Raw genomic sequence first — 24,684 nt, forward strand, 5'->3', positions numbered from 1 at the left:
TTCTGATTATTTATTAATGTAACTTTCTTCAGCAAGAGACAACTGTGTACCTTTCCTCGCACTGTCGTCACTACTGACCATACAGTTACTCACTTCGAATGAAAGTTTCATGGGAACAGTTTGTACTGCGTTAGCAACGCTGATGTAAAATAAAATTTTAAAAAAAGGAATTACGAATATCGAGCTGGAATTTTAAATGAATAATGAACGACTCGGGAACAAATGCAAGGAATAATGAATAAGCATGATCCAATTTTTCCATATCCAACCCCGAAAAACCACGAGGCGCAACCGAGTGGTTTCAGACCCGATGAAACACATGCTGCGAGTTTTTTGAACGGCTTCAAAAACATTCCACACAAAGCGTGATCCTTTAGAGTCTAAACGGTGGTTCATGGCCTGTTTTTCTTGCATGCTAATAAGTCACATGCAGTGTCTTTATGTCTGATAAAACACCGCATGCTAATAAGGAGGTCTTATCGCTATAAAGCCATTGACCGTGATGAATTATCGACCGTTTGACAGGTGACCGGGCTTATGAATTATTAATGAGTGTTTGAACAATATCTATTGAGGCGAATCAAACAGACATATACAGTCGGTTTTCTTAGAATCCTGAATAAATTGTCCCCATCCCAAAAAGTACTTGGTGTAGGCGCTCACGTAATGGTCCGGGTAGTGAAACTTAAATTTAAACTACAGTACAGTACTATAAATTTATAAAGAGTTATCCTAACATACCAATAAAAGCTAACCGCAAGCAAAATGCAATGATTCTAACCGCGAACAAAATATAGGCACTCACGTAATGGTCCGGGTAGTTACCAAAAATGGGAAGTAGTGCCTACACCAAGTAGTGCCTACACCTTGTAGTTAACCAAACGCGGAAGTTCTTATCACAGCTCTTTTTTGAACTGCCTTCCTCCGTGGAAATGTCCAAGTTAGGGCTTTTAAGCGCAGCATTCTCAGCAGTCCTTGGCAAAGAAGTGGTACTACAGGAAGGTGGGGCGACGTCTTCATCAATCCATGATGTTTTTAAACAAACATACATGATGAAACCGCCGGGATTCAGACCGCCTTCCCCAAAACCTGTACATGAGACGTTTCCAATTTTTGTGAAAGGCTTCTTTGGATTTGATGATACACTCACTTTACAGGTGACAGAGGGGCATTCTGTGTTACAAATGAAACTTCAAATTCAGGACAAAGTACAGATAGCGCTGGGACAGTTTGACCTACTATTTGATAATAAGCGTCTTGATGACGATCGAACTGTCAAAGACTACGGATTACAGCCCAAAAGCACCATTTACTTGGCGCTTCGCCTTAAAGGGGGTGGAGGTCCGCTCACAGTAAGCACAGACGAGCTTGCTCCTGAGTTCGATTACGACTTCACTTATGTCAGAGATGATGGTAAACGATACGTGAGAGGGGGCTTCGAGTACAAGCGACCGTACGGTTGGAAGCGATTTGCGGTCAGGGCTCATGGAAGGTACGAAAACGACGAATGGCTTGGCCCTGATGGCATCCGAACGCGCCAAGCAAGCGGAGAATGGCCTGTGTCTTATCACGGAACGGATATGGAAAGCGCAGAGAAGATCGTGGAGGAGGGCTATAAACCTGGGCCAAGGGCTAAGTTTGGTATTGGCATCTACACAAGTCCAAGCCTTGAAATGGTTGAAAGGTTGTATGCGAAGGAATTCTCTTACCAAGGGAAAACGTACAAAATTGCTTTTCAGAATCGAGTTAATCCTGATCCTAATGGTCACCTTAAAATCATCAGTGCTTCGCAAACTGGAGTAGGAGCTGATTATTGGCTGTCTCCAAAAGATAATGACGATGTGCGCGCATATGGAATTCTTATCCGACAACCAGACGACACATGCACCTTGCTGTGAGTGCACGCATGTAGTGGGAGAGAGAGCCAGGATAAGACTAAAATTTCCGCTTTTCATACAGTTTCAGATTTCAGATTTAGACTTTGCCCCTTCGAGAAACACCATAAAATTCCACCGCCATCTTTTAGCTATTTATGTACCTAAGCGCAATCTTAGTTTCCCAATGGATCAGAAATTGATCATTTCAGTCTATGATCTATATTGTTACGGTTACAGATCTCTCTCGGTATCTGCGCCAACTCTTTGGAACTCCTTAGCTTTCCGAAGAATATACGATTACGTGAGCCCTTAGATTGTTTTACAAATCAGTTGAAGACGCGACTTTTTTTCGAAAGGCGTACATTAATTTTGTATAGCTTTAAGACTTAATGTTGTAGTATTTTATTATGTAGAATTAGAATAGTCCAAATTTCTTCACATACTCCGACATTAGACTATTTTAAGAACTAGACGCTTTAGGAAGCGTAACTGGGTTGCATTTATGATAGTAAATATTTGAAAATTGGATAAAGGAAATGGTGAATTGTATATACTGCATGGAAACCTAGATATTACAATGGTACATCTTAGGTTCAGTTAAATAATGTTATGCACAGTGAAATTTCTGCAAAATAGAACATAGAAAAACTATAAAAGAATCAAGGAAAAGCTGAAGATTTTGTCAATGTTGATGTGTTAAACTCAAGCATCTACCTTTCTCATTGATGTACTTGTTGTTTAGGCAAAATGACTGCCTCCATTGTAAATGTGGAATTTTAAGGCATATAACGATTTTACATAAGAGTCTGCATACGAGTCAAGCGGCCCATCAGGACTGTGGTTATATCTGGTTTACTTCTGTGGCATGTAACCACCAGGAGCATTTCTACTCCCCTCCCGCCCCTGGATGGAACGCTAGTCCGCAGCCTAAACTGAGCCTTAGTTGCTTCGCTGTTTAAGGATTAAGCGAAACAGTATTTAGCGTCAAACATTAAAATACTGTTTAATGCTTCAAACCTAAATTATAAGTTTTAGTTCCCAAAGTTCCATTAAGTCCTACATTAAGTTACCCAAGTTCCATTAAGTCCTAAAGTTCTTAACTGAAACACCTGGAGAAAAAAATTTTACAGAGCCGCAGCCCAGAAGGGCCGCCAAGCTGCTCTGCTGCTTCAGGGATCAATGCTCGATCTTTAAGGCGTCAGTTTTAATTTAGTTTTAATTCCTAATGAAATATCGAAAGCAAGCATATCTTCCATAACTATCCAAGTTATCTGGTCTTCTTTTACTCACGCAGTAATGATCCCTAATCAATATGCGAACGTCGACTTCAAGGTGCAACTGCGTTAAATCAAACCTTAAATATGATTAGTTTTCCTATTTTACAGCTCAAAACACCTTTGAAAGAAGCAACGAGTTTTCCAGTAAGCCGAGATCGCAAAGCAAACCATACTCCTTAATTCACAGGACTGCTTCAAAATTCGACTTCCTAAGCTAGAAATCAAAACTACGCAACTATCTTTAATTATAGTCCCAAAATATCCTTCTACGTTGTTATTACTTCAGCCAGTTAAAAGATTACAGCTTATACTGCGTTAGCATCGCTGATATAAATTGAGATAAAATTTAAAAAAAAAGGAATTGTGAATATCGAGCTGGAATTTAAAATGCATAATGAACGACTCGGGAACAAATGCAAGGAATAATTGAATAAGCATGATCCAATTTTTCCACTTCCAACCCCGATTTTTGTCAATGTTTTCTACTTTTACCTCACCTGGTTTGCACATTGCATAAAAAAATAGGTGTGAAAAAATGTGACTCGGCATATTTCAAAGAACTACACCAAAATTGCAAAGATTTATTTTATGAATAACAACATATAATAATACTCAAGATCTGCAGCGTCAACCAGCACTTCACTGGCAATAACAATAAAAGCACTCACGTTCCCCACAGCGGGGGAGTTTATTCTACTTTCATGTAATGTTTAAAAAACGAGAAGCAGGATTTTATCGGATTTAAAACCACGAGGCGCAGCCGAGGGGTTTCAGACACGATGAAACGTATGCTGCGAGTTTTTTGAACGGCTTCAAAAACACTCCACACAAAGGGTGATCCTTTAGAGTCTAAACGGTGGTTCAGGGCTTGTTTTTCTTGCATGCTAATAAGTCACCGCATGCCAATAAGGAGGAGGTTTTATCGATGTAAAGCCATTGACCGTGATGAATTATCGACCGTTTGATAGGTCAGTGAGCTTATGAATTATTGAGTGTTTGAACAATACCTACTGAGGCGAATCAAACAGACATATATAGTTGGTTTTCTTAGAATCCTGAATAAATTGTCCTCATCTCAAAAAACTACTTGGTGTAGGCGCTCACGTAATGGTCCGGGTACTGAAACTTACATTTAAACTCCAGTACAGTACTATAAATTTATATAGAGTTACCCTAACATACCAGTGAAAGCTAACCGCAAGCAAAATGCAGTGAAGCTGACCTCTAGCAAAATATAGGCACTCACGTAATGGTCCGCGCAATTACCAAATATGGTAAGTAGTGCCTACACCAAGTAGTGCCTACACCTTGTAGTTTTCCAAACGCGGAAATTCTTATCACACCTATATTTTGAACTGCCTTCCTCGGTGAAAATGTCCAAGTTAGGGCTTTTAAGCGCAGGATTCTCAGCAGCCCTTGGCATAGAAGTGGTACTACAGGAAGGTGGGGCGACGTCTTCATCAATCCATGATGTTTTTAAACAAACATACATGATGAAACCGCCGGGATTCAGACCGCCTTCCCCAAAACCTGTACATGAGACGTTTCCAATTTTTGTGAAAGGCTTCTTTGGATTTGATGATACACTCACTTTACAGGTGACAGAGGGGCATTCTGTGTTACAAATGAAACTTCAAATTCAGGACAAAGTACAGATAGCGCTGGGACAGTTTGACCTACTATTTGATAATAAGCGTCTTGATGACGATCGAACTGTCAAAGACTACGGATTACAGCCCAAAAGCACCATTTACTTGGCGCTTCGCCTTAAAGGGGGTGGAGGTCCGCTCACAGTAAGCACAGACGAGCTTGCTCCCGAGTTCGATTACGACTTTACTTATGTCAGAGATGATGGTAACCGATTCATGAGAGGGGGCTTCGAGTACAAGCGACCGTACGGTTGGAAGCGATTTGCGGTCAGGGCTCATGGACGGTACGAAAACGACGAATGGCTTGGCCCTGATGGCATCCGAACGCGCCAAGCAAGTGGAGAATGGCCTGTGTCTTATCACGGAACGGATATGGAAAGCGCAGAGAAGATCGTGGAGGAGGGCTATAAACCTGGGCCAAGAGAGCGGTTTGGAAAAGGAATCTACACAAGTCCAAGCATTGAAATGGTTGAAAGGTTGTACGCGCAGCCATTCACTTACGACGGAAAAAGGTACAAAATTGCTTTTCAGAATCGAGTTAATCCTGATCCTAATGGTCACCTTATAATCATCAGTGCTTCGCAAACTGGAAAAGGAGCTGATTACTGGCTGTCTCCAAAAGATAATGACGATGTGCGCCCATATGGAATTCTTCTACGTGAAGTCCGACAGACCGAGCCGCAGCTAGGGGTCGGGACCAATCCTATCTCACCAACCCCAGCAGCCCAATCAGCACAGCCCAGCCTGCAAAAGCAAACAGACGACACATGCGCCTTGCAGTGAGTGCACGCATGTAGTGGGAGAGAGAGCCAGGATAAGATTCAAATTTCCACTTTGCATACGGTTCCAGATTTCACATTTGGACTTTGCCCCTTCGAGAAACACCATAAAATTCCACTGCCATCTTTTAGCTAATTATGCACCTACGCGCAATCTTAGTTTCCCAGTGGATCAGAAATTGATCATTTCACTCTATGATCTATGTTGTTACGGTTATCAAGCGTTTTCGGTATCCGCGCCAACTCTTTGGAACTCCTTAGCTTTCCGAAGAATATACGATAACGTTAGCCCTTAGTTTGTTTTAAAAAACAGTCAAAGACGCAACTTTTTTCGAAAGGCGTACACTAATTTTGTATTGCTTTAATACTTATTGTTGTAGTATATTGTTATGTGGAATTAGAATATTCAAAATTTCTTCACATACTCTGACATTAGACTATTTTAAGAATTACCTTGTAAGAAAATTGTCATAGGTTTTACATTTAATTGTTATTAAGTGTACTTTGTAAAGTGCCTTTGGACATTTATGGAAAAGGCGCTATATAAATGAAATTATTATTATTATTATTATTATTATTATTATTATTATTATTTATATATATATAGATTTAGCCAAGCCTAAAAGCAGAGCTCCCGGGTTACTTATTCTTATTGTTTATGGGATAAAACAATTTTCAATTTTTCTTTATTTAACCTCGCTGGAAGTAATCAAATATAAAGAAAACCAAAACAAAACAAACAATTGATCAAAGTGAAACAACTACATTCTCAGTCTCTACTCAGTTCCAACCTCGCTGGAAGTAATCAAATATAAAGAAAACCAAAACAAAACAAACAATTGATCAAAGTGAAACAACTACATTATCAGTCTCTACTCAGTTCCAACAAGAGTTAATGAAAAAAACATTTAAGGTCAAATTATGCTGCAAAAAGGGGAATGCCATGTAGTTCTTGTTGTCTTGGCTACTTGCTGAAAGGTCAATGCCAAGAGAAAAATTTGGCTGGCCTTCTCAGTTACCGGTCTTCTCTAGTTTCTTCCATTTACTGCATCAACTGTGTAAAACTTTAACAAAAGGAACTCACACCTTTACTTAATGGAAATTTGCGCAGCTACATGTAAAATTAAACTGCCCATGTCAAGTTATTTAGGTACATTTTACAGCCATGTGTATATGGAGATTCATCATCGTTATTTCATCATTTTATCTAGTAATGCAGGTTACAAAGATTGGCAGCCAGGGAGGCTGATGTGGACCTACAATTAACTAATAAAATTTGAAATAATAAACTAAATAATTTATAAAATTACCCTATGCTATCTAAATATACAACTGACCATAATCAAATTCAGTATCAAATCAATAAAATGAAGTCCATAGGCTAATAAAAATTTCAAGCTGATCTAGAAACTTAGGTGCAATATAACACTTAAAAATAAACAAAATCTTGGTCTTTCATAGCTATCATGGGTGCTTTGAATGAGAAGCTATTTATGTTTTGTGAGAGCCTATGTAGAATAGTTTTAAAACTGTATATTTGAACGTCTGCATTGAAATTTACCAACCTATTAATAAAGTTCCAGATTATTGGACCTCTGTATTGTGCTGATTCCTTTCCCACTTTGTACTTCACCCTTGGGATTTCAATCTGTAAACCGCCCCTATGCAATGGTCTGTTGTTTAACCTCAAATTAAAAGAGGGATATAAGGCTTTATCATTCAAAACATCATGCATCAGGAGAAGGAGCCTTCTTTTATATATAAGAAATTGGCAGCCAATTTAGATTTGCAAGACTTTCATCCTGGTAGATAACTCATGCAGCTCTCGCTTGAACAGGGTTTAAAGAGTCCATAATAGAAGAACTGCAGTTTCCCCACACCACAATACCATAAGTTACCGCTGGTACAATGGATTTGAAGTAAATTTCCTCCAGCACTTTGGCGGGAAGCTTCTTCATTCTTTTTATTGTGCCCAGTTTCTGTGCAAAAGATTTCTTCTCATGGTCTTCATGCATTGCCCATGTAAGCCTATTGTCAATGACTACTTCCAAACATGTGGTGTGACTCACAACATTAATAAAATTATTTCCAAAGTAGATTGGAGGGACAGGACCAGTGAAGCCTGTTTTGCTAAGGATCATAACTTCAGACTTTATGGGATGAATACAGAGTTTGTTCATTGAACTCCAAAGCAGAAGTTGCTCAAGAACGTTATTACATGTAAATTGTAAGCAGACCTGATCAAAGTTCTTCCCCACACAGTATAATGTGGTATCATCTGCATACATGAGCACATCCCCAAGTGTAATAACATTAGGGAGGTCATTTATAGCATGATGGCTCAATAGGGATAATCTTGGACCAGCATGTGCACTAAGTTACATTGTTTTCTTGAAGGACATAATGTCTGAGAAAATAACAGTTATTGATCATCAACACACAAAAAATGTAGTCACTATATCGAAACTAAACCAGAAGTTTTGGTTGCCATGAAATGTTACATGTAGTCGGATTGGAGACTGTATCAGTCCCAATTTTGAGCCCTCTGAAAGTATTGTATTTGACAGTACATGAATGATTGCAGGAAATATTCTTAATGTAAAGTACAAGAGCGAATAAAGTTGTTGTTGTAATGCTCTATCAATTATCCATGAATCGAGAGTCATGAAAACTAAGGTAAAAAATAATTACCTACAATGTAAATTCAAAGAGCTACAGTAGTTGAGAGTGGTTTTGTTCAACCTGTGAATAATAGTTGCTGTTCTAAATAACCTTTATTTGCATAAAAAAGCCAAATTAAAAATAACCCTTAAAATTCTGCATAATTAAATAGAAATTCAAAAAGCCTAATGAAATAACACAACCAGACTTTTGAAACCTTATTAATTGCTAGTGGCAAATAAAAAGACCTTTATGGTGTAATGTGAACTTCTAATATAGCTCAAGAGCACCACCATGATCCTAAAAATGAAAAACAAGAAGAATATTGCTTTTTGATGTTTTTGTGCCCTGTAAGGCCCGTATTAAACGACGTACTAAAGTCGTGCTGAACGAAATTCAATTTGGCTTGACTGTAGCATGACATTGACCTGACTTGGTTTCAAACATCGAGTTTAATCCACTGGGCTTTTAAAATAGAGATGATTTCTAACCGGTGGTCTTATGGATAAATCCAAAATGGCGGACGGTGTTCCAGATGGTAGAATTTGACTAATGTTTGCGTACATTTATGATTTTTAAACAAGCTCAGGCTGCAAGGAGAATGAAGCGACTATTGCAACAGGCATTTTTAACCCATGCCATTGCTAGAGGAAGAAGATTAGTGATCCTGGTCTGTTGTTTGATCACTATGTTTTTCGTCTCCACCCAACGATTCGCTGTCTTCTTCAACTTCTGATTTTCCACCAAACTCAACAGGCGATGAATGGTTTGAGCCTATGTCTGTTCCTTCATCCAGATCCACTGAGCAAAAATCTTCTTCGGTCTCTGAAACATTCTCTGGCAGAACAGGTGGAAGGGTTCTCCTGAATACCGCCATTTTTTTACACTTGTTCCCAAGAACTTGTTCCCAAGAACCCACTCACAAGAAACCAGTTTGTCCACTTTTATCATGTAGTTATAATTTATTTATTTAGTTCGGCACAGCAATAGCACGCCATTTGAAACCATGCCCTGCTTAAGTCGGGTGGCATGACAGAGCTCGCCGTGCTACACGGCAGAGTCGAACTTAATTCTAAAATGGTTTCAAAAGCCGTGCTACAGCCATGCCAAAGTCGAGCTTAAATAAAGAATTGAGTTCGGCACGACATCAGCACGGTGTTTGAAACGGGCCTTAGCCTACTTGCCCAGTTGGTGTTAGGCAAGATATACTATTACTGCTATTAAGCAAACTAAAAGAGAGAGCTTACAATCATCAATTGTAATTAGTGTTTTTTAAACGAGGATGAACGTTCTTAAAATAACAGTTTTGGTGCACTGCTGTGTCCAATAAAGTTGCTTTCATTGTTCGTTAAAGTAGTGAACATTTGAAATTAGGATCAAGAAATCACATCAGCAAGACTTCGGGGTGCGTGTCAAAGCATCCAAATCTTCTGGAATCTTTGATGATCAAGACGTTTCCAGTATTTCAAATACTTCAACAACTAGTAAAAAAAATTAATTTACCTGTTGGAAAGCTGCAGGAACAAAAGCTTTCCGTAAACCTGCCAGATGTAAAAGAAGCCGCCTTCACAGTACACAGGGTTGTGCCTAAATCCTACCGCTCAGAAGAACAACCGAGGAGTACTAGGAGTGAGTTTCAGAGTCGAGCAGTTTTCGGAAATTGTCGGCTATTCCAATATGGCGGACTATACCAATCACATAAATATGCGAATTGCCAGTGGTAAAACTATGTTGATCAACAAGACAAGTACGTTTTTATTCACCTGACAAGTTAAGAATAATGTGTAGAGAGTAAAGCAGTGAGTTGTTCGGCCAATGCGGTATATTTCTTTAGATCTCTTCCCGTCTAGTTCGTAAACCGTAAATTTGTACGCCGGCTAACACATTACACTGTAGACGTCTTTGACTTATAATAGGCACAAACGTTTTTAAATACGTCGTTCCTTCAGGACTAATTTTTTTATTGATTCGGTGGATCCCCGAATTCAAACTTCCTTTGCCTTGTCCCTCTGGCCGGTAGGATCTTGGAAATACTACCGTCCAGAGGGACAGCTTGTGTATAAGGTAATTGGACTCAAGTCGATGCACAGTTTTATTTGTAGAATAGTTTGATACATTGCTCTTAAGTCTTACACTACACTAGACTATCTCTGTACAGTAATATTTTCAGTTTTCTGTGATCATGTCCCTCTAGCCGCTAGGATCTTGAAAATACTACTGGCCAGAGGGACAGCTGCTTGTGTATAAAGTAATTGGACTCAAGTCCATGCACAGTTTTATTTGTACAATAGCTTGATACACTGCTCTTTAGTCTTACACTACACTAGAATCACTCCAGAGTAATATTTTTAGTTTTCTGGGATCTTGTCCCTCTAGCCGGTAGGATCTTGAAAATACTACCGACCAGAGGGACAGCTTGTGTATAAGGTAATTGGACTTAATCCCATGCTCAGTTTTATTTGTAGAATGGTTTGATTGATTGCTTAGTCTTACACTACACTACAATCACTCTGCAGTAATATTTTCAGTTTTCTGTGATCTTGTTCCTCTGGCTGGTAGGATCTCAAAAATACTACTGACCAGAGGGACAGTTTGTGTATAAGGTAATTGCACTGAAGTTCATGGTGTCTGTAAAAGTCTATTCATGCTTTGTTGCCATTGTAATAATTCTCAATCAATGAACATGACAGTATCAGTATGGAATGTTACGTTGAACGATGGATTTAGAGTTTATTTAGTGAGGGAAACTGTTATATATATGTACAACTGATTAAGGAAATATGGAGATGAATCCTTTTCGGGCAAACTTAATATTTTACTATTGATGAGAACTTTTGAGTTGTTTTGAATGTACATTCCTTCAGTTTGGTAGCATTTGCTGTGAGATCTGCATTTTCATCACTTCATGGAGAGAGGGAATGTCATCCTGGAAAATAAGACAAACATAGTGAATTTCTGCAAGAAAGTGTTATGAATAGGAGATGTGTAGTTGGTATCCATGTTGTTTGGTTTAAATTGATTTTCCATTACTTTGTCATGCGATGAGAAGTGTTGATACTTGCTTTTGATCAAAATACCTGGTTGAAATTAGGTGTTTGTCCCCTGCTGAGATGCTCTAGAAACTAAACATAGATAATACCAATGAATTCAAAATGTATCACTAGCACAAGTGATCAGTTCAGGTAAAGATGAACACTTTGATTTGAATTAATTGAAGCCAAGCTGATTATTTAAAGAGACATGGTAATTGATAGAATATGGTATTTGCACAGCTTACCATACTGACAAAGACACCACAATCATAATCATTCTTTTGCTTAGGTGTATCCTATGTATAGGGATTCAATTAAAATGTGTAAAAAAATGTTCAGTCAAAAGAGCCCAAGCTTGTGTGGACTAAGTGCAGACAAAGAGCCTGGCACATTTATATTACCATAAATCTAACTAACTGGCATATATCTAACTGATGCCATCGCTGCCATGTTGGATGACCATTAACAAAAGAATTAGCTTAGTTTATTGTTCTTGTCATCCAACATGGTTGCCAGAGTCTTTGTCACTTGAGTTTTCTGCCTATTTTGTGCCATTCCATCACGTGCAATTTACATTGTCTGAGACTGGTTACTGGGGGTGGGAGATCATTAACTCTGTTACCTACACCATAAGGACCCCTATTTGTTCTATTTATAATAATTGTTTTGTGTGCTGACTAAAAAATTTAAGCGCATTCAATTAAGCTGTTGTTTAACAATTTTTTTTTTGGGGGGGGGGGGGAGGGGGGCTGAAAGGGGGTCAGAACCTCCCAGTTCTCCTGCTTCCTGTACCTTTATCTCGACTCCTGCCCTCCTCTGTTTTGCCCTGTCCCCTGTAAATAAGGACACTCAAAACACATACTTATCATTTAGCTGCGCAATCCTTTGGCGTTTCTTTTCCTTTGTTTTCAGCCTTGCTCCTCTAGCTCTTCACATCTTTTGACAGTTTAAATGACAACATTTTATGACCTATGATATAACCACTGTAAAAGGGTTTCCAATTTTACCAGAAGTTGGCCTCAGTTTTTCAGTCCAAGGGCAGATTTAATTTTTCCTTCAGTCCAGAAATCTCAAGATAAGCTAAATATAAGTCAAAAAACATTTGGGTTCTTGTTTTTGAAAGTATTTTAATGCTTAATAAATGATTCCCTCCTTCGTAGAACTCCCACTTCCCACCCTTTCCTCTCCTGCCTCCTGCCCCCTATTCTTCTGGGGCTCCCACCCCCCTGCCTCCCCCCCAATTTTACTCATGGGTGCACAAATATGCAAACTCAGCAAACTATTCAATCTGATTAATTTTTAGGGTAACTGGGGTTACACTTATTAACTATTTACACTTATTTACACTTGTTATTTAGAAAGCCTCAATTTAGAAGTGACTTTGTGGGATACAGGCTTAATAAACATGAGGGAAATAGACTAGAAATTTTGCAATGAGAGTGGCTTTCTGAGTATGTCAGGTCAGTGTTCTTTAAGTGATACGTTTTGATTAAATAAAGGATTTCCTTAAACCTATTTTGTTTAAAGGTAAACAACATTCACAAAAAAAAAGACAATAGAAGGCCATTTTCGTTACTTTAATTTGCATTTATTCCATAAACAGATAGTCTTACAATACTAAGGAACAGTATCCAACTCTTTAAGTTTAACAATCCTCCTGAAGAGATTCCTCTATCCTTACACAGAGTATGTAAGTCACAAAATAATATATTAAATATTGACGTGTACAACTTGAGCCCACTGGACATGTCAGAAATGTGTCCTAGTACTGCCTGGCACTCTGTTTCACTTGGAGTGAATGCAAAATAAGTTTTATTAAGGCATTGAAATCAAGTGTCTGATAACCTTCATATAAATGGGAATCCTCAATATTCTAGCCTGCTTTATGACTTAAGCAATAAGAACAATTGTCAAACTATTGTACAAATAAAACTGTGCATGGACTTGAGTCCAATTACCTTACACACAAACTGTCCCTCTGGCTGGTAGTATTTTCAAGATCCTAGCGGCCAGAGGGATAAGATCACAGAAAACTGAAAATATTTAACTGTAGAGTCATTCTAGTGTGGTATAAAACTTAAGAACAATGTTTCAAACTATTCTACAAATAAAAATGTGCATGCACTTAAGTCCAATTACCTTATACACAAGCTGTCCCTCTGGCCGGTAGTATTTTCAAGATCCTACCAGCCAGAGGGACAAGATCACAGAAAACTGAAAAGATTCAACTGTAGAGTGATTCTAGTCTAGTATAAAACTTAAGAGCAATGTATCAAGCTATTGTACAAATAAAACTGTGCATGAACTTAAGTCCAATAATCTTGTACACAAGCTGTCCCTCTGGCTGGTAGTATTTTCAAGATCCTACTGGTCAGAGGGACAAAATCACAGAAATCTGAAATGTTACTGTAGAGTGATAATCTAGTGTAGTGTAAGGCTAAAGAGGAATGTACCAAACTATTCTACAAATAAAAATGTGCATGGACTAAAGTCCAATTACCTTATACACAAGCTGTCCCTCTGGACGGTAGTATTTCCAAGATCCTACTGGCCAGAGGGACAAGGCAAAGGAAGTTTGAATTCGGGGATCCACCGAATCAATAAAAAAATTAGTCCTGAAGGAACAACGTATTTAGAAATGTTTGTGCCTATTATAAGTCAAAGACGTCTACAGTGTAATGTGTTAGCTGGCGTACAAATTTGGGCCATTCCATTTAATATCCGCACCCCCCCCCCCTTTTGAGGTTAGGGGAAATCCGAGGGGGAGGGGGGGGGGCATTGAATAAGGATGCCTGATATTTCATGTCACATTGTACAAAGGATTTTGACACATTCAGGTTAGATAGATTCTCTGAAATTGCTCAATTTCCTCTTACGCCCAAAGGATGTCATTACTCAGTGTTATCCAGTTACAGTTTTACAAGTTATTAGAAAAAGAAATGTTGAGTTTTGACATTTTGTCATGTAGTTCACACTTCTTCCACCTTCTTTGTTTGTATGTCAATGTATACTGTTTTCCTACTCATCATGCAAAATATCACACAGCAATGGGTATTTTCTCTTGTTTCCCCCAGCTCACTCACTCCATGCCATTAATCAATTCTCCCCTACGTTTGCCACATAAAACCCGGCCAGTGTAAATGGGAAGGAAATTATTTCAAATTTTAGAGATAGTAATTGTTATTACATGCATGATTTTCTTCAAGTGATAATAACTATTCTGTTAAGCTATCCTTCTTAGTTTGGGATAACTTGACATACCCTCTCATTACCCCCATTTAGTTCTGAGTAGTCATATTTCCTAGGTTTCTTTGTCTGAAAGTGACTGATTTTAATTAGTGTAGGAAGTAATGTTTTGTAAATAAGTTACGTGCCTTCTGTTTCTTCAGGGTTTCAGTGAAGAGTAGAATTTTGTGAAAAATCAATATGACAATATATATTTATATATAAAGACAGTGCAAAGCGATCCTTCAATGAATGAGTTGCCAGTAATCGGATACCTGTGTTTGCGCGAAGAACTCTGGGATCGTCAGTGGGCAAACATTGCTAGTCGCTAGAAGGAAATGTATGGCGAAAAGTTGTTTCGAGGTATAAGAAAACGATTTTTGAGACAGATCAACGCTTTTTCGCCGTCGTTTTTATCGCGAATGGATTTGGGCAATGTTGATATCTGGAATATGTAAGTTTTTGTTTGAATAACCGTGAAATATATGAGAACATCTACCGATAAACTCCGTTGCTTGCGTGAGATTTGTTGTGAAATTTACATCGCGTAATGGTCTGAAAATATTACAAAATTAATTAGGTATAAATCGAGAGGAAATAACCCAGTAAAGCCTTTTAAGTTGTGTACAGGCTACTTTTGGCTTATTTGAAAGCTGAGTCATACAAATAATACTGGAAATAAGCCCGGTGGCGATCATTGTACTGTCTGGGGTTGATTTAATGACAAACGAGTCCGCGCGACTCATGCTGTGCGGCTACTGTCTTGCTCAAAACCTTTGTTTTGCTTTTACAAGCACGTATTTCAGTGATTTTCCTTTTCTATAACAGATCAAGGGTGGCTCCTTGAATATATCTCTGAGTATTTGTATTTAAAAGCCATTTGTGCGTGATTATGCTTTCCAAAGTATGGTATTGACGGTTGAGTAAAATTGCCCGACACAAAAGGTAATAGTTCTTCTGCAATTTTCGATTTCTGTTTTAGAGCTTCTTTTCTGTCTTTATATTTAACTTCTCGGAGGGTCTTTTCTACCACTTGCTCCGGGTAGCCTCTCGAGATCAGGCGTGTATTGAAATTTTCAATATTCTCTTCAATGTATTTCACAATAAACCTCACGCAAGCAAAAGGGAGTTTATCGGTAAATTTTATCACTTATTTCAAACAAAAACTTACATTTTTCATGTACCAACATTGCCAAAATCCATTTGCGATAAAACAATGGCGAAAAAGCGTTGATCTCTCCCCAAAACCATGTTTTGCGGCGTCGAAACAACACTTCTCCACACAATTTCTTCTAGCGACTTGCAATGTTTGCCCCCTTACGATCCCAGAGTTCTTTGCGCAAACACGGGTATCCGATTACTGGCAACTCATTCATTTTGTATTGGCCATTTTCCCTAAAAAATGATATGCTGAAGACGTCTGAAGAGGTTTGTAAGTACGAAAATTAAAGTCGCAAAATTTCCGGGGGGGGGTGGCCAATTTATCTAAATCCAAAGGGGTACCCTCTCAAAAAATGATATCTGAGGGGGGGTTTCAAGTAATACCTCAATAGGGGGGGGGGGTGCGGATATTAAATGGAATGGCCCTTTACGGTTTACGAACTAGACGGGAAGAGATCTAAAGAAATATACCGCATTGGCCGAACAACTCACTGCTTTACTCTCTACACATTATTCTTAACTTGTCAGGTGAATAAAAACGTACTTGTCTCGTTGATCAACATAGTTTTACCACTGGCAATTCGCATATTTATGTGATTGGTATAGTCCGCCATATTGGAATAGCCGGCAATTTCCGAAAACTGTTCGACTCGGAAACTCGCTCCTAGTACTCCTCGGTTGTCCTTCTGAGCGGTAGGATTTAGGCACAACACAGGCTCTCATGTGGCTTGATTAATACTGTTTTGCCCATGAAAATGACCATAATAGCCGTTCTTTCCCACCTTTACAGGCATTTGACCCAGCTGGAATCACAAAAGACATTTTAAAACGATTTCTGACGACTTTCCAACGTAGAATAAGGCTTAAAAATGAGCAAAGCGCTCTGTTATCGAATCCCTCTTTGACCGATCTCTTTGACCGCCATTTTGATGGTTCCGTCCCATAATCCTTTGGAAAATATGATAAAGAAATACTTGTGACCAGCGGATAAGCACGAGCCGGTTCGTTTCCAGGAACGCAACGCAATGACGTAAATGGCGACAGTTTTATGGCAAGTGGGGTATGCAAGTTCAAATGAGGATCATGATTGTTCAGTGAAAGAAACTCATAGACACTTCCACCTCTCTTCAGGCTACGACGTCGCTCTGAATGATTTCCAACTATGGTACGCGGTAGTTCTGGACCAAAAATCTTTTTCTGGTAGACAACCATGGTAGTGGTATGGGTAGTATTTTTGCCATCTATCATTTCCAGAAATCGTTGTTATCGGCAGCAAATTGCGCAAAAGACCCCGGAGAGATGTTTGATGGGATGACTGTTCCATGTGTTTCTACCTTTGCCAATACTTCCGTTGCAAGACTTGTATCAACTGCTTGCAACTCATCGTATGAGGAACTGTGGCCCATTCGATTCAAAAGGCCAACTAACTGCTTAGATCCAGTCAGGTGACGAACCACCACTGCAAGTCCTATTTGCTTCGGGAGCTTCATGCGGGCTTTTGATGCGCAGTGAATGATATCTTGGGAAATACTAATAATACGCCTATCGTCCTCTATTTTGACACAGGGACACGGTTGGTCAAAGTCGTCAACTCCAGACTCTTCAGATGTAATCATCAAACGAACTAGCCAGTACAGACTAGGAGGAGTTATCCTTCTTGACGACTCGAGGGACACATCGTTCACGTTTGATTCCACTGCACTTGCGTAATTCCTCCTTAACCCGCCGAGCTGTGTTTACAATCTGCTGAGCGGCATTAAACGAAACATTGCTTACGGATCTGGCATTCTGGGCAGCTGAAGCATTTAGCACGTCTTGCAGAGATATGTTTCTCGAATAAATAACCTCATGCTTACTCCTGTCGGGATGCTGGTGGAACACGATCTCTTTTCCGAAGTGCTTTTGGAGTCGAAGTTTCAGGCGGCTGTTTGCTGTAACTTTCGGCCTTGATTCCCTTGTCCTCCAGGAGTTCGCGATATTTCGACAAAAGCGATGACATATGGTATTCCTTGGTAAATACCCTCACTAATTTCGGCCGCAACCTCTTTGAATGCTGTATCATAAGATCCTTCTCCTTCTATTTCTTTAAAGCCCTTAGTAGTAATGGACGCTTAAATGAGCGGTAACCAATCAGGAGCCGAGAAAGGCCATGGGCTATTGTTTGGAGAACAATGGATGCTATTGTCCTCTCGAGATTTCTATGAGACTGATAGTGTTCGATGGCTCAGCCAATCAGATTACAGCATTTGCTTTAGTCAGTACTAATAGAATTCTACTAAAACTCGATAGAAACATGGTACATGTTTTCTACTTCTTAAATAGATATAATAGACACACCTATTCAGTGACGTCATCCATGCATCTGTCCTTCAATTGATCGCAAGTATGAGCCAATCAAAATGCGAGAAGAATTCTACATATTATATAATTAGTCACACTTCACTAGTCACGCACTCCGTGGTGCTTTAAAATCTCTTGAGTAATGTTTGTATTCAGATTGCTTGGAGAGACGTAGAAACAGGGATAGCCGGATTGTAATTTGTCTTCTTTTTGCATGTAAACTAAAATTCCGCGAGTTCTAAGGTTTTTCGTCACTAACAGTTTTATATATGATATATACTTCTTGCATACTAGTGTATTGGGTATTTTCCTGTGATTTGGAATTATGCCGCATCTGCTGCTATTTCAAACGCTTCCTCGTAACTCGGTGGCGGGGTTTCCGGACCATTTTCTGTCCAAACGTCCGCGTCCACAGATAAATACACTTCATCAGGACTTTGAACAACAGTGAAATAATCCGGCAAATCGATCGAAGAAGTTTCAATAAACTGCTGATGATGAGGAACTTGATTATAATGCAGAATAGGGACGGCAGATTTTTCCAAATCTTCTAATGGAATCAAAGAGACGACGACTTGAGGAGTTGAGCTGTTTTTCCATCTCTTGCAGCAAACTATTGTTAATAACATCAGAAGTCCAAAAATACACAGTGCTAAAGAAACAGTCCCCAGAAGTGTAAAATACGAACGGCAGCCTGCGCACTGTTCAATAAACATAACCAAAACCGGCACAAGAATAGCTGCACTCGCTGCAATGCTGAGAAATCCACATGCAATAGCAGATGGATATAGTCTTTTCGTGCACTTTGAGGATGTCCACATATTCTCTGACATAATCATGTAGATTTAAGCTCCGTTTGTACAGATTCAAATGATGATGTTTTCTACCACAGTCCAGTGACTTGATCAGTGTTCCTTTAGTTTTCTGGGTGGTCGAGGCCAAGGCCTCCTTTAAAGAGCGGATATTGATGCAAGCGCTTGATTGTTGAGTGACCGATGACGTGATACCACTCATGCGTGACCCACGTCACATCTCTCCACTCCTTAATGGACACAAATCCCACCAAACAAAATCGTTTTGTAGAGGAAAGTAGTGACTGTGTTAACGTATGTAGTGGCCCCTGAAGAATTTTAACGCAGTGCAAATAACCATGTTTGCCGGCTTTATAGCATTAATAGTATTTTTGTTAGGACTGAGTGAAAGACGCGGAAGTTGAACATTCGGAAACGCCATGTGGCGCGTCACACAAAGAGCTTCCTGTCGTCTTTTGCATCTACGTGGGCAGAATTAAATGAATTCAACAAAATTCAAACTTGTTTCTCTTTCCCATTTTTCTAAGAAACGGTCTGTGCCTCAGTGAACACGCATTCATCAAGCCATATTTCTTTTTAATATACATTCTAGTCTTGCCTCATTAGAATGTCTATTTAACGGCGTAGCACAGATGGCGTGGCCTGTTTGATATCTAGCTGCATGGTAACGAATTATCATTGGCAAAGTTCAAATGAAGAAATAGAGCCGAGAACGTTATTTTGCCGTTTAATTTCAGTTGTTTGTAACTTCGGTATGTTAATTAATTCAAATTCGGAGCACTGAAAAGTTCTTCTGGGTGTCTGTTTGGAAGGGCATCTACGGGTTTTTCATTTAAAAATTCAAGGTTTTGCATATTCTTCTTGATTCTCTAACTAATTCAAATACTGCGTCTTATTCAAGTGCGCGAGTAGTAATACACTTCTGTTAGCCAAGTTATTTCTGGAACAAGTGACGGACGTTTTTCAGCGAAAGTGGCATTAGGAATATCGCCTGTATAACAGTTAAGTTTGGAAAGGATTAGAAGAAAACATTTCTAAACAGCACTATAACACAAGTAATAATATTCCTTAGTTATGCTTTCGCTACAGCATAATTAACAACTAAACACCTAAATTTCTTTTCATTTCAAAGTATTATTCATAGCTCAAGCTAACGAAGCATATAGTTTAAAAACATAACACATATTTCTATGACGTCATACTCCAGCAGTACAGTTCTGAATACATTAAAATTCGCTTGTTTCGGAGCACCAAACAGACTGAGTAAGGTAAGTTCTTCTAATATTTTCCCAAGAAGTGAAGAGACGTCGAACGATCACTGCAATATTTACACGTTTTCACACACAATTGATGAGGATGTCCTGGATGTCTGATATATAGTTTAACACTTAATCACAGTCTCGTGCTATTTGTGTTTCCTTGTTTGGAACTATACAAATCCAGTTCTCTTGTACGTAGTACCAGTTACCGCTGTCATTCAGTTCAAACTTTTGCTCGTAACACGGTAACAGAGTTTTAGGAAGATCTCTTGTCCAAACTCGCGCGTCCACCGGTAAGTTCTCTTCACGGATATTTTGATTAACAGCACAATAATCAGGCAGATTAATCGAAGAAGTTCCAATAGACGGCAGACAAGGAGGAACATGGTTATAAGGAAGTAGAAGAATGGTTGATTTTCCGAAACTTTCGTGGGAATCAAAGAGACGACGACCTGAGAAGTTACGTTGTTTTTTCTCAGTTCGTTTGCAGCAAGGCTATTGTTGATAATAACCGAAGTTCAGCAACAAAAAGTTCTATGGAAAGAATCCCATAAACGTAACGGCAGCTGACGAAGCTTTCAATAAAAGCAAAATAATAATGATAATAATAAAATAAAACGAGCACAAGAATAGCTGTACTCACTGCAATGCAAAGAAATGCCTAATTTTGTACCTGAAGAATATCGCCTTGTTATGCCTAGGTATTTTCTAACAAAGTCGTGATAGTTTTAGCTCCGTGAGTACCGATTCAAGCTGACGATGTTTTAGGCCACAGTTCAGAGATATATTTCGTGTTCCTTTGTGGCTAAGGCTTGTTTACAGAATGGGTGACGTAACCATGGTCAGGCACGCTAAGAGTGTGCATCTCATCCTCGTTCCCAGGTTCCTCTCTCTCCCTCAGAGGACCCTGGGAAGGAGGTTGATCGATCACTTGGATCATGGTGCAACAAAGGAACCGATGAATCCACTCTGGGCAAGGACTGATCGGTTCCTCTTACGCGCCATCATGGATCATGCAGCCTAGTCCAGATCGTCCTAAAGAAATGTATCACGTAAATTGTGTTTGTCTGGTTTCATTTCTCCCTCATTGAAGCCGATATCTCAGTACCAATCCAGTAACGGTGAAATGTCAGAGTCGTTTTGTGGAGAAGAGTGGTGTAAAAAATGATGGTCTCTGACAGGGCTGATAATTGTAATAATCATAATAATACCTTCGGCCACAGTTTTTTTTGACAGGAAGTAAGTTGGTAACTGATGCTTGCTTATAGGTCATCTTTGAGATGCGTTCAAATCAAATATGGAACTGCAATCCTGAGGAAACAAGAAATATCTTGTTTCTTTTGTTTTCATTTATAGAAAGGGGGAAGCCGGAAGTGCGCAATCATTTGGCCAGTTTGACAAAATTTGAACTGGGCTTCAACTTCCCGTTTTAATGAGAAAACGGTTGATGCGTAAAGTTCCTGTTCAATTTACATTCTGATGAACGTATTTTAAAATGTCTTTACACGACGTTTTTCTGATATTCTACTGAGCGTAATCGATAACTATAGTCATAAGAGATCGTATGGAAAACCACCCCGCTCACAAAAAGCCTTAATCTGCCGCTAAGATGCCTTCAACGCTGTAAAATCAATTGTAAGAAACGACAAGAATACAACTAGTACAGGTTAGTTTAAAGGAAAATTTTATTACCAATTTCGCACACTTTTAAGCGACAGCAGCGTTTTCCATATGATTTCTTACGACGAAGGTCATTTAACTACGCTCCGTATTGAACTCTTAAACTGTATGGTCGGGTTTTTACTGCGACGTGCGCACAAGCATAAGCATAACTGTTGCGAGGACGCCCACAAAAAAGGCATACCTCCTCGATACAGTAAAACAAGATGGCTGACTTACGCTTATCCTTATGCTTACGCTTATAGCAGTGCGTTCTCACTTGACATAAACATAAACATAAGCACAAGCACAAGCACAAGAAGATCAAAAACTTATGTCATAGAGAGAGCCAGGCTTGTGTCGCAGTTTCTTGAAGTGATTATAATCACGCACGCTCACATACTGACCTTGGACTACCTGTGATGGGACAATAAATATTTGATAACCAATGACCCAAGTCTAAGCCAACATGACGTCAGTAATATACACATTCCAAGTCGTGTTGACACTGATCCTGTTGAAACGTTAAAAGCATTTATAGCAACTTATGGAGACACAACTTTGAAACGGTATATTACTGATGTTTATCCTTGACTGCATTTTGTAAAAGCATTTTCTGTTTAACGAAAGCACAGTCTAGAAAGTTTCTTCATCTTCGCTTTTCCGTTCAAGAGACTTATCCTTTTAGCGTGACGAGTACGATGACGGAAAAACGTCTTGCTTAGGCTAAATATAAACGGCAAACAAACGAAACCTTAATTAAATGAAATAAAATCCAACTCTAGGATTATCGAACTTGCTGCAATGCTGGGAAATGCATTGCTTTGTCCACCTCGGTTGAGCTGAGTGCAGACCCGCTGACTCACGCGCGCACGCGAAACGAGGAAAAAAGATGTTACTTTGTTTTCTGATTGATGAATTTAGTTTCAAAATCTGATCTCCGTTCTGTTATTTTCCACAAAACTGAATCTTGTAAACTACCTGTCTCTTTTCTGTCGTGGATTGACGAGTGGCAAGGAACGAGAATCTCGCGAGGAACGACAATGGCGCGCGCTAAGTTCTCGAGACCGGAAACTAACGAGCTGACCAGACAGGCGTGTCTCCCGGCTTCGATTAAACAAAACGTGACCCAATTAAAATATGAGTTTTACAGTCTAGCATCTTTGGTATTTCCCTCTGTGGCAGTATCTTCGGTATATCCCTGTCTGGTAGCATCTGTATCCACCTCTAGTTACTTGCTTTATCAAATGATTTCATTTCAATGGCTTTTTCGTAACACGGTGGTGGAGTTTCGGGAACATCCTCTGTCCAAACGTCGTCGTCCGCAGAGGTATAAAATTCATGAACATTTTGAAGCACAGTAAAATAATCTGGCAAATCGATCGAGGAAGTATCATCAAACGGCTTGCCGTGAGGAAATTGATTATAAGACAGGAAAGACACAGGAGATTTTTCCAGATCCTCAGCGGGAATGAAAGAGATGACAACTTGACGAGTCACGTCGTTATGTCTTCTTTTGCCGCAAACTGTTGTTGCTAGGATCAGCAGTCCAGCAATGAACAGCAAAATGGCGAGTGCGCTCAAAATTCCCACCACGAAGGTACGACAGCCAAGGCAATTCTCCGCAAACAAAATAAAAACGAACACCAATAGAACGGCACTCGTTGTAATACAGAGAAATGAAGCGCATAAATAAAGCTTTCTCTGACACTTAAACGATCTGGAGTTGTCCTGTTCCGCAAGTGTAGTATTTTCAGTCATGGTAAAACACGTAGGTACTACAGATTCAAAATGATCTCTTTTCAGGCCACCCTTCTTTGTAGCTCGAGGACCGGTGCACGCTGCTCTCCTAAAAACACGTGTGCATTACAACCGGCTTTCTTGCTCTATTATATAAGACCGTTAAAATAAACGTGGCGAGGACCGGCTGCCGTGTGGCGTCAGCGAAAATCCTTAAAAGCCATAATCTGACCCGATTGTTGTTTTCTTCCGGTGAAATGTATTTCCTTATTTCTACAGTCACGCGATATCTCCAAATGAAGACTAACATTCACTGATGTCACTGGAGACTTATTCCCGGAAGATAGTTCCCTTTCATGAGAAATACGGGTCTGTTCGTCGCTATGCAATACTTTGCATACCACTTTCGTCTGAAATAGAGATTCTGTTCACTCTTACCGCCCCGGGGAGGGGTACTTGACCCATGTTTGGCTATAGGGGTACTGCCGACGGTTTGAAATCCTGACCCTGTTTAGGATAAAAATGCTTTAAAAGCCCTACTCTGTGTAGGACAAAGAAACACAAAGAAACAAGACCTACCAGTACGACCTATTCTGTTAATGCGCAGTTATAATCTGATAAGAGAAAATATTTGTTTTACCGATAACAATGGCATTCTTGTCGAGAAAATGATCTGACGTTGATTGATGACCTTGTAATGGCCGGTGAACGTCTCTCGGCTCGTAATACCATACCCTGTTAAGGACAGGCTCTGACGCTGCTTAGGACAGAGGCGAATTTAATTGTATACCCTGTTCAGGACAACGAGGCCGAAAAAACCATGCCCTGTCCAGCGGCACGTCCCCGTATAGCCCAAATAAGGGAGCACCCCCTCTTCAGTCTTGCCTCCAATGGTTCTTAGTTTGCAAATGCAATTAGATTGGAGAATTTAAACCAATTAGGTATTGATATATAGGTACACGATAAGTTGTTTTAATCTGTCTTGGTTAGCCGAGGTCGTGTATTTATGGAAAAGTATATTAATCTGAGAGTCCAGAGTGCGAGAGGGATCAATTTTGGAACAGAATCGGAAATAGTTTATTGAATAATAAATTATAAATCTGAAATAGGATGAAGGGTCCAAGAAAAATAAACCTTCGCCCCGATTAAAAGATTTCAGGGAGGACTGTTTGAGGGATTCTTTGGAAGAGCAGGTCTATGAATCATTCAACCG

General features: G+C 39.5%; 3 protein-coding genes, 1 long non-coding RNA gene and 1 pseudogene across 4 annotated transcripts; 2 read left to right on the plus strand and 3 right to left on the minus strand.

Moving 5' to 3' along the window:
* The first annotated feature begins 902 nt into the window (after positions 1-902).
* On the plus strand, positions 903-3,488 carry LOC110064848 (uncharacterized). Its single transcript, XM_020771952.2, has one exon. The coding sequence runs from the start codon at positions 933-935 to the stop codon at positions 1,896-1,898; it is 966 nt and encodes a 321-aa protein (XP_020627611.2). The 5' UTR covers positions 903-932; the 3' UTR covers positions 1,899-3,488.
* A 904-nt stretch (positions 3,489-4,392) lies between these two features.
* On the plus strand, positions 4,393-7,174 carry LOC149113183 (uncharacterized). Its single transcript, XM_089288014.1, has one exon. The coding sequence runs from the start codon at positions 4,528-4,530 to the stop codon at positions 5,584-5,586; it is 1,059 nt and encodes a 352-aa protein (XP_089144140.1). The 5' UTR covers positions 4,393-4,527; the 3' UTR covers positions 5,587-7,174.
* Positions 7,175-8,808: 1,634 nt separating this feature from the next.
* On the minus strand, positions 8,809-10,464 carry LOC149113184 (uncharacterized). Its single transcript, XR_016206698.1, has 2 exons — positions 9,747-10,464; positions 8,809-9,080 (listed from the first exon to the last, which is right to left on the minus strand). It is a non-coding gene; the product is annotated as an uncharacterized LOC149113184 (long non-coding RNA).
* A 2,372-nt stretch (positions 10,465-12,836) lies between these two features.
* LOC149113185 (uncharacterized) lies at positions 12,837-18,015 on the minus strand (annotated as a pseudogene).
* On the minus strand, positions 17,822-23,969 carry LOC110064857 (uncharacterized). Its single transcript, XM_089288015.1, has one exon. It carries the CDS (start codon positions 18,838-18,840, stop codon positions 18,325-18,327), a length of 516 nt encoding a protein of 171 aa, XP_089144141.1. The 5' UTR covers positions 18,841-23,969; the 3' UTR covers positions 17,822-18,324.
* Positions 23,970-24,684: the final 715 nt, after the last annotated feature.

This window comes from Orbicella faveolata, unplaced genomic scaffold, assembly GCF_042242905.1.
Source record: "Orbicella faveolata isolate gen_17 unplaced genomic scaffold, um_ofav_v1 contig_15, whole genome shotgun sequence".
Taxonomy (NCBI): domain Eukaryota; kingdom Metazoa; phylum Cnidaria; class Anthozoa; order Scleractinia; family Merulinidae; genus Orbicella; species Orbicella faveolata.